Source organism: Tenebrio molitor, chromosome 2, assembly GCF_963966145.1.
Source record: "Tenebrio molitor chromosome 2, icTenMoli1.1, whole genome shotgun sequence".
Classification (NCBI taxonomy): domain Eukaryota; kingdom Metazoa; phylum Arthropoda; class Insecta; order Coleoptera; family Tenebrionidae; genus Tenebrio; species Tenebrio molitor.
In genome coordinates this window covers 28007532-28021849 of record NC_091047.1, presented here as the reverse complement: position 1 = coordinate 28021849, position 14318 = coordinate 28007532, and the positions used below count along the sequence as shown (strand labels likewise).

Below are 14318 nucleotides of genomic sequence, written 5' to 3'. Positions count from 1 at the left end.
GTGGAGTTCCCAAATGGCTCGAGTGTTAAAAAAGCGATGTAAAACACTGCCCAGACGAAGACTGGAGAATACACAATCAGTGTCCACTCTTTGAAGAAATCGTCATTACCGACATCTACGTGCCTTCTAGACCGGCATAAACCAAGCTACAACTGCCCAGGTGACTCCCAGTGATGCATAACGATAGTAAAGGAGAAAGGGTGGCGGTGAAGTGTAACTAATATTTCAGGAAAACGCTGTTGTAGAGTTGTTTATTCACGTAAATAAAATGATGGTGGCGCTTCAAACATATTTATTAACAACACTACCTAAATACAAAGATTTGAGGTAAACAATAGCCATTCCTCAATATACTTATAGTAATTCTGGCAGTGGAAGTATTTCACACATATTTCTCCCTTGTGGCTGAAAGATTGAATTTATAGTAAAAATAGAAAATCACTACACAAAATATCTGTTATCCTCTACAGTATTGCTTAGGTTATATCTATTAAGTATATACAAGATTTTGTACTTGTCATAGTTGAGCAAATGGTTGTCTACAGAAGTATACGCATGGAGAATTTTCGCATTTACTATAAACACCATACGATTTGTGCCGGATGAGGTGAGTGGAGTAGAGAACTGAGAAGAAATATGCATGAAAAATTATAAAACGTAACTTGTCGTACAAAATCGAGATATTTACAAAAATTCACTTCTGAGTACCTCATAAATTAAAGAGAACTTAAAAAAAAGTAAGCTAAATGCTACCTACATCTTATCAACAATATTAAACATGATAGTTGATTTTACAAAATGTACAATGTCATCTGTATATAAAAATTTCTTAGAAAACTATTATTAGTAGAATACACTTTAAAATGTACCATCAAAATTTCAAATTTTTAAACATCAATCGAGATAAATTGTTGGAGGAAAAATGCCACAACAGGTACGCTGTTAATAGTTGTATTTGTCATAAAAATATAATTGTACATGTTTATTAATCGTTACTTTTTATGACACATTGATCAGATCGAATTCTAAGTACTCCATTTGTGTCAGATTATCCCATCAAATCCTTGTATGGCACATTAATTAATCGTTTTGTCATGAACCCGAACCGAAGCTGATGAAAATTTGTTCCTTTTCCCACTCATTTATCACAGAACAAGTTTGTTAATGCTACCCTGATTTAAGCGACAGTTTAATGAGATAATCCGTTGTCGTAGAAAGTCCGAAAGAAAACAACATGGATTTCCAATGATAGTATTACAAAAAACGAAAGTTACATCCAAATAAAAACCACATTAATATCACTCTCTTGATAGAAATGAAAAATTATTAAAAGTATGTCACTCCAAAGACACTAAAACTAAAGGAAAAAAACAACTACAATAGACAAAGTTATAAGTAAAATATGAAATCTTATAACAAAAAGTTTCACCACAAACCTCAAGATGCCAATACTCGCAACACAAATTGTAAGGAGACCTCGCTTTTGGCAAATCGTTTAAAATTACAAATATCACATTTCTGCTAAATGTTCATCCAGTCTTTCGTTGTAGTGTTCAAACTTTTTGCCATAAAACAGACTGATCAGATTTGCGCGAACTAAACTAAGCAAGGCACAAGTGAAACAATGCCGGATAATCGTGGCTATACTTGAACGTTTCCTTGCTCTTTCTCGCGCTGTCGGACCGCCACGGCCGTCTCGACCAACAGATACAGACATTTGAACTTATCTTTGTCCTCTTCGTCGTTGGTGCCGAGGGGGTCCGCCTCCGTGTGGAGGGGATTTATTTGGTGCGCCGGCATCACTTGTACCTTCGGTGTCGACAGAGGATGAGGCAGCTGCGGCAAATGCGACAGCTGCGGGTGGGGGGCGTTCCAATACTGGTTCGTCGTGATCTGGCCTTCGTCGGGAGATCTGCAACGTTCACGTAACGTTAGTCGACATTCCGACAATCACAAAAACAATATCAAACGCACAAGTAAAATCGATAATTACCCTCTTTTCACTGGATAAGCGGTGTCTTTGGCGACGCCGTATCTGATCACCGTCTGCCACGGATTGAACTTCTCCTCTTCGCTGGGACTCGAGCTCTCGTATTCGGTAGGACTGTCCTCTTCGGACCGGTACATGAGATTCATCGTGTCGTCGTAGTCGTGGTCCAGCCTGATGCGTTTGCCGCCAACCGTGGCGATTTCCTCGTCCCATTGGGCACGCGACTGGTCCACGCCCATCGACCCGGAATTCGTCAGCTTCTTGCCTCTTCGCGAGATGGTGTAGTGGAGAGGGTCGTGTCCTTCGCGCCGGATCATTTCCGGCAAGATCCTGCGGCGAGCGTTTATGAACCAATTGCACACCTGAAGGACGGTCAGGTTCGCCTCTTGGGACAGGGTCATCTTCTCGGCGTCGCTCGGATAAGCGTTGTATCTGAAAGAGAAATTCGCCGTTACGAAACGTCCTAAATTGTGCAACTACTCGGACACACAAACAAGCTGAAAATGTACGTCTGCTCTGAATGCATAATAATTTTTTGATGAAGCGAGTTTTTAATTAAAATGTCCATTTATCATCGTCATATTTCGAGGGCGTCAGTCCAATAAATGAGAGGGTCGGTCACAAGACAACTCTAAGTGATCGATAACAACTGGTCGCAACTTTGCGAATTCATCGTGATGAATCGGTAAACATTAAATTCTTGCCCTCCCGTGATCTGGAAACACTCTAGAAAATATTCTGTTTCAATTCCACAATCATTTCTTTCTTCTTCTTATGCTCCATTTTATACGTTTCACTTTTAAAACACATTTTCTTCTGAATTATCACATTTTTTATTATTTAAAAACGATCATCAATCTCGTCAAGAAACAATAAATTTGTGAAGATTGTATTTCCATTTTTCTAAAAATGCTCTCCTGCAATGGACGAAATTTACTATTACTTTTATCTGATCATAATTATTAACCAATGTTTTTTGGTGTGTTATATGGGTCTACTTTGACAAATTCAAGTTATCGGTTTCTGTACAAGGATATTTTGTAATTTGTGGAGCAATTTAATACGACGTCTCTCAGATTGTGATCGAAAACATTTATCTACATCTATTAAAACGTATTTGAAAGAAAATAATAATTGGTTGGCCTTCAGTGTGTTGATTTAACCCCCACAAAAAACAAGTGGACGGTATAATTTAACTATAGATAATCTTGGTAGTCTAGTTAAGCGTTGTACCGCTGTGATTTAGAGCTTCTACATTGAATGTCTTATTTTACGTGAAAAATCTACAATTTTAATCTTATATTTCTTATCTATCTTATGATTATAAACATTATTTTTAAATCTGTGTAACGTGGTTTAAACTAAATCTTAATTTTATTACGGAAATTAGTCCCAATGTTATTCTATTTATTTCTTCTCTAATATTCCGGAATTTCATTTCTTTCCTACCATTTTGTATTGCATTTTCACAATTCTTGCATTGCATACATACATTTTTTACCTCTTCTCTTTTTTCCTATTTATTCTACACAATACCTTATTCTTTCTTTTGAACACTTCTACAACATGCTTTCCATCTTTTCCGCATTTATTCTTATCTTCTCTCGCCAATACCAACACATCATATATTTTCTTTACTTTAACAGTGAATTTAAACCACCGTCACATTTTTATTCCTTCTCACCGAATTCAAATTATTTTGTTTATCAGTTCTTATTCTTGAACAGTTTCTCGTTTTTACTGATTGCTCTTGCCATTTAAATAACATAGCACTTTCTTTTTGTTTATTGTTCCACACCCCCCCCCCCCCTTTGTTTTTCCTTTTTCTTTTTTTTTAAGTTTTATCGTTTTTCTCACTTGAATTTGTATTTTCTTTTTCTCGTTTCTTGCGCCTCATTCTCTCCCATGCCATGCTAATCAGCACTACCAAAATAAATACATTTGCTAATTTCGCATCACAATCCCTCTCTCCAGAATCTGTTTCAACATTTTCTCCGTCCCTACTTAAGCTGTAATGAAACGAACTTAGCAGTGATTTCTATACACTAGACTTTGACTTTAGCTCTACCTCTGCCTCTTTTGGTGGCAACTCATAAAAATAGCGGCGTTGAAAACAGTGCCACAAGATTACGTGTAAACTATTGTTTACATACAAATTTCGACTTTTTTATCTTTAAAGAAAACATAAACAATTATCTAAAACGTTCACGAACAATTTAATATTTGAAAGATAAAAAAATAATTAAAAAGATGAAATTTTAAACTAGTGATTTAAAATCACAACATTGTGTCAAATAAATCAATCATAATCGAAACCCAATTTATCACATCTGGAAACTATCTCATCGTTAAAAAATTGAACAATCGATGAATAAAATGACGATTACAATAATAAAAACTCTTCAACAAGTCTGTGGAAATGAATATTTTTAAATGACGTGATCGTTTATTCATTCGTTTTCATTAACCATTGTAATCTTCGCTTCATTAAAAACTGATAAGTCGCCAACAAATTAGTTATTTATAATTTTACGATTTACGAATATATCATTTTCTTTAATTCACTTTGATTTAACACTTCTAGGAAGTTTAAAAATTAAGATTCTCACGACCGAATGTTATTTTAATCTTAAAATTGTTTTTCTTTTTTTTAATATGATCCAACATTAAAATCTAATATTTTTTCAAAATTATAAATAGTGATTTATTGAAAGTTTCTATAGAAATGACGACTGCACGCACTTTACATTTTAAAAACTGGTTCAATTTTAAAACATCTCTGAATTTGTTATTATGTATTATTTATGATTATCTATCAGGCTGATGACATTTTTAATACTGAAAACACCAAAACAACTATTAATGAAATTCCATTTCAATAAATGCAAATCTTTACATGACCAAAGTGTCCAGCCTTCAGACTGAACAGTTGTTGTCGCCGTTTCCTCCACCTGCGCGCAACACCCTCAACTCTAGCTGACATACCTGTGCTCGTACAGCCACCTCTTCAGTATCTTGACCGAGTGCTTCGGCAGATTGCCCCTGCGTTTCCTCGTCGGCTCCACCGACAGATTGGTCAGGTTGGCGATCTGCATGAGCTGATGGTGGTCCTCCTGTTCGGATCCGGACTCATTTTCGTCAGTGCTGCTGCTCGATTGGAACCTTTCTCGATCTGCAACAAATTCAGTCATCTCTGTCGGCCACGAGAAAAACGATCAAGGATCGATATTCGAAAATCGAACCAAACACAAATTCGTCTCGGTGTGCAAATTAAAAACGTAAACAAATTAACAAGTGAACAAGTTGACAGTTGAATTTCCAAGTCAACTTTTGGCATTTGCCGCGCTCCAAACACGTTCCCGATTCGGAACCGCTTTTCTCCCTTTACTCACATCTATCAGAGAACAAAGTCTCCGTCATGGTCTCTACTGATGCCGGATCCACGGAATGGTACGCGAGTTTTCCAATAAATCAACACGGGAAAGACGCTATTTACCAATTTTTAAAAGCACACCAAACACGTTTGAGTGACAACTGAAAGTGACAATTGACAGAAGCGAAACAAACGCTGTAAACAACAGGACACGATCGCTCGGCGCGCATGCTCCGAACGTCTATTTTTGAAAAATTATGTTAATTTATTTAACAATTCTTTTATTCCGGAAAGACTATTGTTGTTTCGTCCGGGACACACTCCTGACATTGAAAAATATCCAAACAAGAAAGAATCTCAATTTGTGATTAAAAAAAATTATACCGTGAAGATAAATAATGGCAATCTTGCTAACGTATACCAACATTAGAAACGAGTTCATATCAAAACAATATTTTTCTGGTGCGAAATCGCGGTTATATTTAATCGTCTGAGGTCTCGTTTTTGCTTAAAAATAGACGCGTCTTGTATCAATTTTGTCCGTCTCTGCTGTAGTGTGTTGTGCAATCGAACATTCTTGACTGATCACGTCCTGCATTGAGCTTCGCGTGACAGAAATGGCTACCTCGTGGTCGGAAAGGAAATTTATGCCGCTTAATTAAAATCAACTAATTAACAATTCACATCCTTGCCACTCAATACAATGAAACTAGACAAAAATATGCGTTCGAAAAATAACACATTCATTCACCAAAACACCAGATATTTGTTACTTACGGACTTTCATTTTCAAAGTTGACAATACGTCAAATCAAAACATGAATTTACGTAACACTTCTATTTATCTTCTTCACAGTTTCGGGTAATTAGTCTGCGGGGTTGCAACCACGCTCGCAATTAACACTCGCCGTTCGTATACTTGCGGCACTTCTTCATCCAAGGATATTCAAAAATTTACACAGTAAATATAAACGACTGACAGCAATGTCACGTGCATTTGAGAGATCTTGTGTACATTTTACAACAATAACACATTTTTATTAAATATGCGCCTTAGTGATAAACACTGGGTTTGGTATTGGCGAATTTACACCAAAAGTCACAAATTTTATGTCACGCGTGCTTCTAGATTGACAGTTTATATGGCGGTCAAATTGATGGTTGTGTGACAGCCGCAGTCGGTAACTCAACGTGGCGCCAAATTCGAATGCATTTTTTTCGATTAGGAATTTGAGGACAAGTTTGATGTGATCATGAAATCATGATCAATATACAAGGTGCTGGCCTTCAGGCGCGGTCATTAAACTATCACTGTGGTCTTCTAAACAACATATTGCCACAGTTAATTGCGTTATAGTTATGCAGACAAATCGAGGGGAGCAATATTTAAAAAAATATATATCTGATCTGCACGTGTATTTGAACTGTTAAGTCTTTTTGGTTTATTCTTAAATATCTTACATTTTTTGATATTCGATTTGAAACAAAAAATGTTTAAGTTGTTTTTTTTTTAATATACCAACTGGAAAACGTGACACTAAATAGTGACCACAGTTATCAACTTGAATTATTTATTTATTAACAAGTTCTTACTTTTCCAATGATGTAAAACTATAAAAATAAATATGTAAATATATAAATTTTGATAACTAATTTTCGCCTTCCAGAATTAAAGTTATATCTCAGATTTTTTTTAGTTTCCTTCATTTCAATTGGTGACGTGAAAAAATAATTGACAAGATTACGAAAGGAATTCAAAAAACATGAAATCCGTTGGCTTTGACCTACTAAATACCGAACTGATCAGCAGAAGTGAAAACCGCCTTCCGTTTCTTCTGTAACTTTTTTTAAAATTATTGCAACACAAGCGGATTCTGCTACTTAGAAATGCTGTAACACTACAAGGTACCTAGTACTTACCTACCACCGAATCAAATAACAAATTAATTTTAATAAAACACAATTTAATTTTCAAAATATTTTTATTTATAACGCTAAAATATCTTTATCACTTTATACATAATTTCTGACATTTTTACACTAACTTGTATAATGTTAAAGAATATCTTTATGAAGCAGTACAAACTGTGAAGAAAATTGAAATACATGAAGGAGCATTTTGGGTTGCATATCCAAAGACTCAACTGTAGATGTTATTTTTACTTCAATAAGAACTGAAGAGAAAACAAAAAGATAAACACAAATGTTAAGTGTCTGAAACCATGTCGTTGCTTTCTCCTATTTTTGTTTATTATTCATCAGTTGTCTGCGAAACAATTTCAGAATCAGTTTATACCGTTACTGGATAATAAAAATACGAAGCCCGAAGCATTTGTGGCTTTTTTAATTACTTTATTACCACGTAATTTATTATTTAACATTTATTCACACCATAAACCCTCGCTTTAATATCTATATTTTACAAAATGTTTGTAACTGTGTGGTCACAATACATTACATTATTCTGCTCCCTACGACGGACCCGAACATGAAATTATCTGTTTTACACGTTTTCTCCATCGACGCAAAGGATAAGGTTAAACCAAAGGGATCTGTCAAATTTGGCGCAACCACGAACGACGGACAAAAATATTTTTTAGGTGACAAGAAGATAATAAAACAATCCATCGCTTTACTGTGTATAGTGTATTATTCAGACGCTTCTTTTACTTCTTACACATATTTATCTATTTACTTCTTGCTATGTCTTCATAAGCAAATTACTAACACCGTTTATACTGATAGACGGTCAAATAAAAAATTTAAATGCAGCAGAGCACCATCTTGCCAATCAGTCACTTGTAAGAGAAATTTTTCCAAATGAAATTAAGGATAAACAGTAAACCGGTGCACTCACATATCCACTTGGGAGCACAGAAATTTGTACTCGAATATTCTGCGAATGGACGCAAAGTAGCTACACTGCTACATAATTCAGGTAAGTTCGTTCTGAGAAACTTTAGTGTCTTGAAATTTTCATGATTCTTGGAATATAACTGCACCAGTTTCTAAAAACATACTTGTTGGAAATTTTGTTTATCCCTTAACGAATTTAAATATCTTACTTTCTTTGTTTAATTATTCTTTGTAATTTTTTTTTTTCACTTTTCATTGGGTATAATTTTTGACGTTTATGATTTTCATTTGTTCAATGCAAAGCAAAAATGTGCATTAAAATAATAACAATAATTAAGCAGTTAAATTTTTTATTATGTTAATATCAGTAAAACACTCGAAAATTTTCTCTTACATGTAACGAAACTGTTTAATATCTAGTACAACCACCATAGTCTCATTACATTTATAGTTGTATAGGACAATATAAAACCTAAATGGTACGATTGTCTACTCAAATTCTATCTGTTTCAGACCATTGTTCTTCCTCTAGACTGACAATGTTGCACTTGTCGGCAGACGTCATCCTACCACGTTCCATAGGTGATTTGTAGGATATAGATCTGGACGTCGCGCTATCTACATAAGATGAAAATACATCTGGTGACTTTTTAATGGGTCATTCAACACCCCAGAACAATTGCAGATTCGTTCTATTTGCATTCGTACGACGTTCTTCCAATAGCAGCTTTTTGAGTTTTTTTAGACTTGTCAGAACGTCTCATTCATTTAAAATTATACTATAAATTTATCTAGCCAAAATTAGTACTCAATTTCGAATTATTTTCGTGGTAGTTGCAGTTACCGCGAAACAATAATGTAACAAACGATTTATAAAGATTGTGGTTTACAATAGTTCATAAAATATTTAAAACAATTACCACTTTAGTTAATGAGAATTTGACAGTCGATAGCACCAGTGTGGATTTGTTTTTGTGGAAAATGATGAAAGTGTGGTTGGTTGATCAAGGGTTGTGTTGCTCGAATGGTGTATGAGAGAAATCAGAAAAGCAGAACTCGGGCCACCTTTGAAGTATTTTATTTAAAATGTAAAGATGTTATCAAAATTATTACAATTTGGAAAGTATATACCAAACGTAAACACAATCCTTCAGTTTGGTAAATGAAGGTAAATAAATAAATGTACAAAAAAGAGCGTTACATCGAAATGGTGTGGAAACGAAAGCGTGAACCTCTTGAATTGCACCGACCGCTGCTTACTGTATGTCGGGATGGGCGACTCTCATCAAGGAACTGGTAGATAAAACCAAAAGTATCATAAAACCTTTAGTTTTAAGTTGAAATTACATTAAAAAAATCAATGATTATAATAATAATTTTCTTATGCTACAGGAAAAACAGATAGGAAACAGTTTGAAGTATAAATAAGAAACATCGGTTTAACAATAGGGTCCAGAAAACAGACAATTTCATAACGTATATATAAAATACAACAAATAAAAACAGCGTCGTTAACATACACTACTTCCTGTAATCGTTCTCCTGACAATCCCGCTTCAGATGGCCGGGCTTGTGGCATAAGTAGCAGATTTTCGTGTTCTCCGGACAGTTCCTGGAGATGTGGCCGGGTCTCTGGCAATTGTGGCAGGTCTCGTTCGAGATGCCACCGGCTTCCGGGCAACTCCGGGCGATGTGGCCCGGTTTTCTGCAGTTGTAGCAGGACGGCATGTCGGGACTCTGAAGGCAGTCTTTAGCGAAGTGACCTTCCCCATAACAACGGTAACAACGCGCGGAATCCTCTTTGCAGTCGCGGGCGTAGTGCCCGGTCTTGTTGCATTTGTGGCACTTCTCTCGGTTCCTGTTGAAACCGCGTCCTCCGTCGCGCCCTCCCGGCTGGGAACACTCCCGCGCGAAATGCCCCGGTTGGTTGCATTTGTAACATATACTCCCGGAACTCATGCTCGCCTGCGAACAGAACCACTCATGATGATAACTCGACAAGAATCGAAACATCTCGATGGTGGTGCAGCTGCTGCCACCTCTTGACGGTTCGTTCCATTGTTTCAGGAAACTTTTATTTTGGGAGGCGAGGGTGCGGATATATTGAAAAAGTTACGACTGGACCGCCATCGCCACAAACAAAAATATTTATTCCCGCTATTTATTTATCATCTTTGATACGTTTTCAACCGCAAATTACGATTTTGACGTAATCGTCATAAAATACAACACGATTTTGAATGAATCAATTTTATAATGCTCTTGTGGAGTGCTTTGTCATTTTGGTATTTTTGTTCGCGCTAAAATAAAAAAAAGTACATTATTGACAATAGGCAGCAATATATCTGTTTATGCCTTCAATATTGATTTGTTTGGACCCTTCATACAAACTTCAATGTGATTTTGTTAAATAATTAAAAAATAAAAACTTATTTCCTGAACGAAACAAAAAAAAAAACTGTTTTGCGTTTGAGCTTATTTTTGTCAACGAAAATAGTTATACGTATTTCCTTTAGAACAACTTCCAGAGCGTGTTTCATTACTCATTATGCAAAATTTACTGCGTGTGGTACAAAATAATCTGACAGAATGCAAAATTATTTCTGACTTTTTATCGATCAAGCTAATTTTTTAAACAGAATGATTGGCGATTTTTAGAAGCCAATTTTATTTGTGATTGATTAAAAATTCAAATTTGAATAAAATGGTAGTGGCATAAATGATATCATTCTCTTCTTTAGAATTGTAGAAAATAATAACTGTCACAGTTAAAATCTGCACGAGTGAAATAGGAATTGCTCTTATTTTTAGAATTCAAGCAACCCTCCATATTAACCATTAAAAAAAACAGCAGGTGTGATTTGCTCATATTTCTTTAATTTTTCTGTCACATAAATTAGTTGATTCGTTCAATTTTTCTTTTTCTTCCAATTAACAAAGATATCCAAGATTTTATATTTATTAAATATTTCTAATATTCACGGCTTAATAAAATTTCTCTTCCAATTCTATTCAATATGAAAACATTAATTACGATAATAATTGTCCAATTGTGACTTTCTTGGCAATGTTTTTGAAAATCTACGATTTTTTAATTCACAAAAATCAACTATTCTGTGACTTTAAACAACAGCATAATATGCCCATTTCCAGTGTTTTTGAAATTTATCGCCAAAACAATCAAGATTTTCCATTTCAATTAACAATCAAATTTAAATTTTAGCTGCATTTCTTTAAAACTGTTTCCTCAAACATAAACGAGAAAAAAGTTCATGGGCTGCTAAATTGTTCAGTCTTCTACTACAAAATCCAAATTCTTAATTTCATTATTATGTATTAGTATTTATTCTTTAAAAAAATTATTACACTACACTTGTGATACAATTGTCAAAATGCCACAAAAATCAAAAAATTTACCTCCCTTCAAAAATTTTCTTTCTGCGAATCATCTTTCTAAAAAGGGTTTAATTCCATTCTATTGCATAAAAAATATTCTGTGCGTTAATTACTACGTCTAGAATTGAAAATTTACCACAAAATTGAAGAATTTTAAATTCCTCAAAAAAATCCATTGAGTATTACAGAGCATGTGAAATTCTGCAAATTTTTAATCCCATTTCTGATTTTCTCCCTCATACTCCAGAAAACAACGAAGAAAGAAAAAAAACTATTTTTGTGCTCGACGAATTGTGGACAAATCTGAATTTTTCCACAACACAAATTCCAAAAATTTTATCACGCAGTAAACAAGAAATCCTGCAAATTCCTATTACAACTCGATTCGATGCTTACACGTTTGCACTTGTTCTCCGTCAAGGTTGGTTAAAAAATGCTAAATAGTTTTCAACTTTCTAGATTTTAATCTTACACAAAAGCGAATAATGCGCCGTAATTCTATTAACTAATGACGATAAATATTCATAAAACACTGGAATCCAACCAGTTGCAAGCAAAATCCCACCAACAAGAGCATATTAAACACTAACATGTCAATTTTACAACTTTTATTGATCTATTTGCACTCGTGATGACCATCGACGATATTTAAAGATTTTTATTGGACGCGATTTCGGCATAAAAAGATCTGGAAAGAACAGAATTTCTGCTTCTTGCAGTTATTATTATCCGCGACGAATGATCAACAGATATCTGGTCATGATACTTTACACTGTTCCCACGTTGTTAACGTTTTGCTTCGGTCCATCACAATAATAAAATCTCTTTTTTTAATTAATAATCGCACAAAAACGGAACGTTCTCCTTCGATGGAAATAATTACTGCAAATGAACCCCGTTGAGCGTAAACCAAACAATTACACGAAGAAAATGCAGCTTAATCACAAATGAAATAATTAGAAATGTTTGTTGTGGGGCGCTTTTGGAAAAATGCCTTCACGGAAAAAATAATTTGGCTGTACATTTAAAGGACACTTCTGTTAAAAATAGCTTTGGAGATCCTGTCGGCGCACTGCTCTAAAAACAATCGTGAAGTTCCACGTGATTTCGCAAGTAAAAATGCAACCACAGTTTTATTCGTAATCAGAATTGATTCCGATTTCCTTTTAGAGCAAAAAAGACCAAATCTGCGACCGCTGAAAGTCGCCATTAAACGACTAAACTTGTTGGGTTCAACCAACTGTTCCAGACAATCTTAAACTAATGAATGGGTCTACTTTCATTTAGATAATCTCCAAGTAAAAGTGCGGCCTTGTCTAAATAAACGACACATTAATGAATATGCAATTATTAACGCTCGTTCGACATTTTTAACTGAATGAAGTAAATGTTAACGGTGTGGCAAAACCAAAAGTTCAAAAACCCGACTCTCGTTCAAGCAAAAACCAAATGACGGACTACTCGTATAGTAATTATTATAATGACAGAAGATATTACGTAGTCTTCAACAGTTTTAATGGAAGTAAATTGCACTTCCACCTTTAAAAAAAAAATGAAATTCTTGAAATTGTCTTATCAATTTTCTGCAACGGATTACTTATTTCTGATAGTGATTCTAATCTCCCTCCTTCAGATTTCACATACCGCTATACAAGGGTACCAACTTAGAGAAAATCAAAATTTAAGGTTTCTTTGAAATCGGAACTGAACCGAACAATGTCTGAATGTCTTTGGGTCGAAGAACTTGAACAGAATTTGTCCCGAACTGGCTCTGATCGAAGTGGTTTAGAATTCATGCGGAGCGAACGTCTATAACCGCAATCAATTAGATTTTAGATTGTAAAACAAGACCTGGTTGTTGCCCCTAATTACCGTTTGGCCAGTTGACCCTGCAAGCCTGACCCGCGTACGAAAAGCGGCAAAACCGTTCCGTTTCATTTTACGTTATCATTTTGTTTACTTCTGGTTATTAATAATTTATTTCTGGTTTTAAAATAGTCGATGGTGGCCCAGTATTTGTGCGGACGCCACCGAAAAATAATTATTGACCCACTAATGACGTCCGGAATTTTTGAGCAAACATCTAACAAACAGCGAAAATAGCGATCAAACGGCGACAAACCGATCTTTCTAACCTTATTATTGCCAAGTAACTGTAAATTTTTTATGTAACTGTGCGATACGAACTCGCTAATCACGCCTTAACCTCACTGCCACCGACTGAAAATGCTTCGCGGCCAAGCTGAAACGGGGCAAACCGTGCGAAAGCGGACCCGGGATGGGGCCCAAACGCGAAATAATGTTCCGTCCACGTGTATGGCGAGTTTCGTTCGGGGACAATAAACATTCTCGTTAACAAAGAAAGGAACTGTTCTCACCTTTTTGGCAAATGTTCAAGTCGTCAGATAGTTAAAGATGTTTGTACGGAGGATTAATAGATTGATTTCACTCAAGCTTTGCCACATTCGAGTCAAATATGTTGTATAAAAGCAAAACACTTGTAAAATATGTAAGAGGATGAAAACCGGTACTGCGCGCATTAAATGCCAAAAGAGGGGTTTGAGCATTTTTCCTGCGCATCAAAACAGTTTCCTTTCCGGCGCTGATTCGGCGCCAAATTGAAACGAACCTGAAAAAGGACCATTTTTCAATCAATCATTTTCAAAAGAATCATTTTCGATGTTTTTTAACCTACAAATTTTA

General features: G+C 35.2%; 2 protein-coding genes across 3 annotated transcripts; both read right to left on the bottom strand.

The window, feature by feature from the left end:
• Positions 1-275: 275 nt before the first annotated feature.
• LOC138124673 (uncharacterized) lies at positions 276-6528 on the bottom strand. 2 transcript variants are annotated; one of them, XM_069039796.1, is made up of 4 exons: positions 6141-6528; positions 4976-5162; positions 1994-2422; positions 276-1912 (listed from the first exon to the last, which is right to left on the bottom strand). In XM_069039796.1, the coding sequence occupies exons 1-4, from the start codon at positions 6148-6150 to the stop codon at positions 1642-1644; spliced, it is 897 nt and encodes a 298-aa protein (XP_068895897.1). In that variant the 5' UTR covers positions 6151-6528; the 3' UTR covers positions 276-1641. The 2 variants fall into 2 exon arrangements, with proteins under 2 accessions (XP_068895897.1, XP_068895896.1); XM_069039795.1 differs by lacking the exon at positions 6141-6528 and adding an exon at positions 5383-6067.
• Positions 6529-9281: 2753 nt separating this feature from the next.
• On the bottom strand, positions 9282-14179 carry LOC138124674 (CCHC-type zinc finger nucleic acid binding protein-like). Its single transcript, XM_069039797.1, has 3 exons — positions 13994-14179; positions 9740-10184; positions 9282-9512 (listed from the first exon to the last, which is right to left on the bottom strand). The coding sequence occupies exon 2, from the start codon at positions 10176-10178 to the stop codon at positions 9741-9743; it is 438 nt and encodes a 145-aa protein (XP_068895898.1). The 5' UTR covers positions 10179-10184; positions 13994-14179; the 3' UTR covers positions 9282-9512; position 9740.
• Positions 14180-14318: the final 139 nt, after the last annotated feature.

What these genes read in the sequence shown, in the direction of transcription:
- LOC138124673 (XM_069039795.1), bottom strand. Translation starts at nt 5,410, where the DNA reads ATGACGGAGACTTTGTTCTCTGATAGAT. An exon ending in GACTTTGTTCTCTGATAGAT is followed by an intron (nt 5,163 to 5,382) that starts GTGAGTAAAGGG and finishes AATTTGTTGCAG; the next exon opens with ATCGAGAAAGGTTCCAATCG. An exon ending in GCTTATCCAGTGAAAAGAGG is followed by an intron (nt 1,913 to 1,993) that starts GTAATTATCGAT and finishes TGAACGTTGCAG; the next exon opens with ATCTCCCGACGAAGGCCAGA.
- LOC138124674 (XM_069039797.1), bottom strand. Translation starts at nt 10,178, where the DNA reads ATGAGTTCCGGGAGTATATGTTACAAATGCAACCAACCGGGGCATTTC.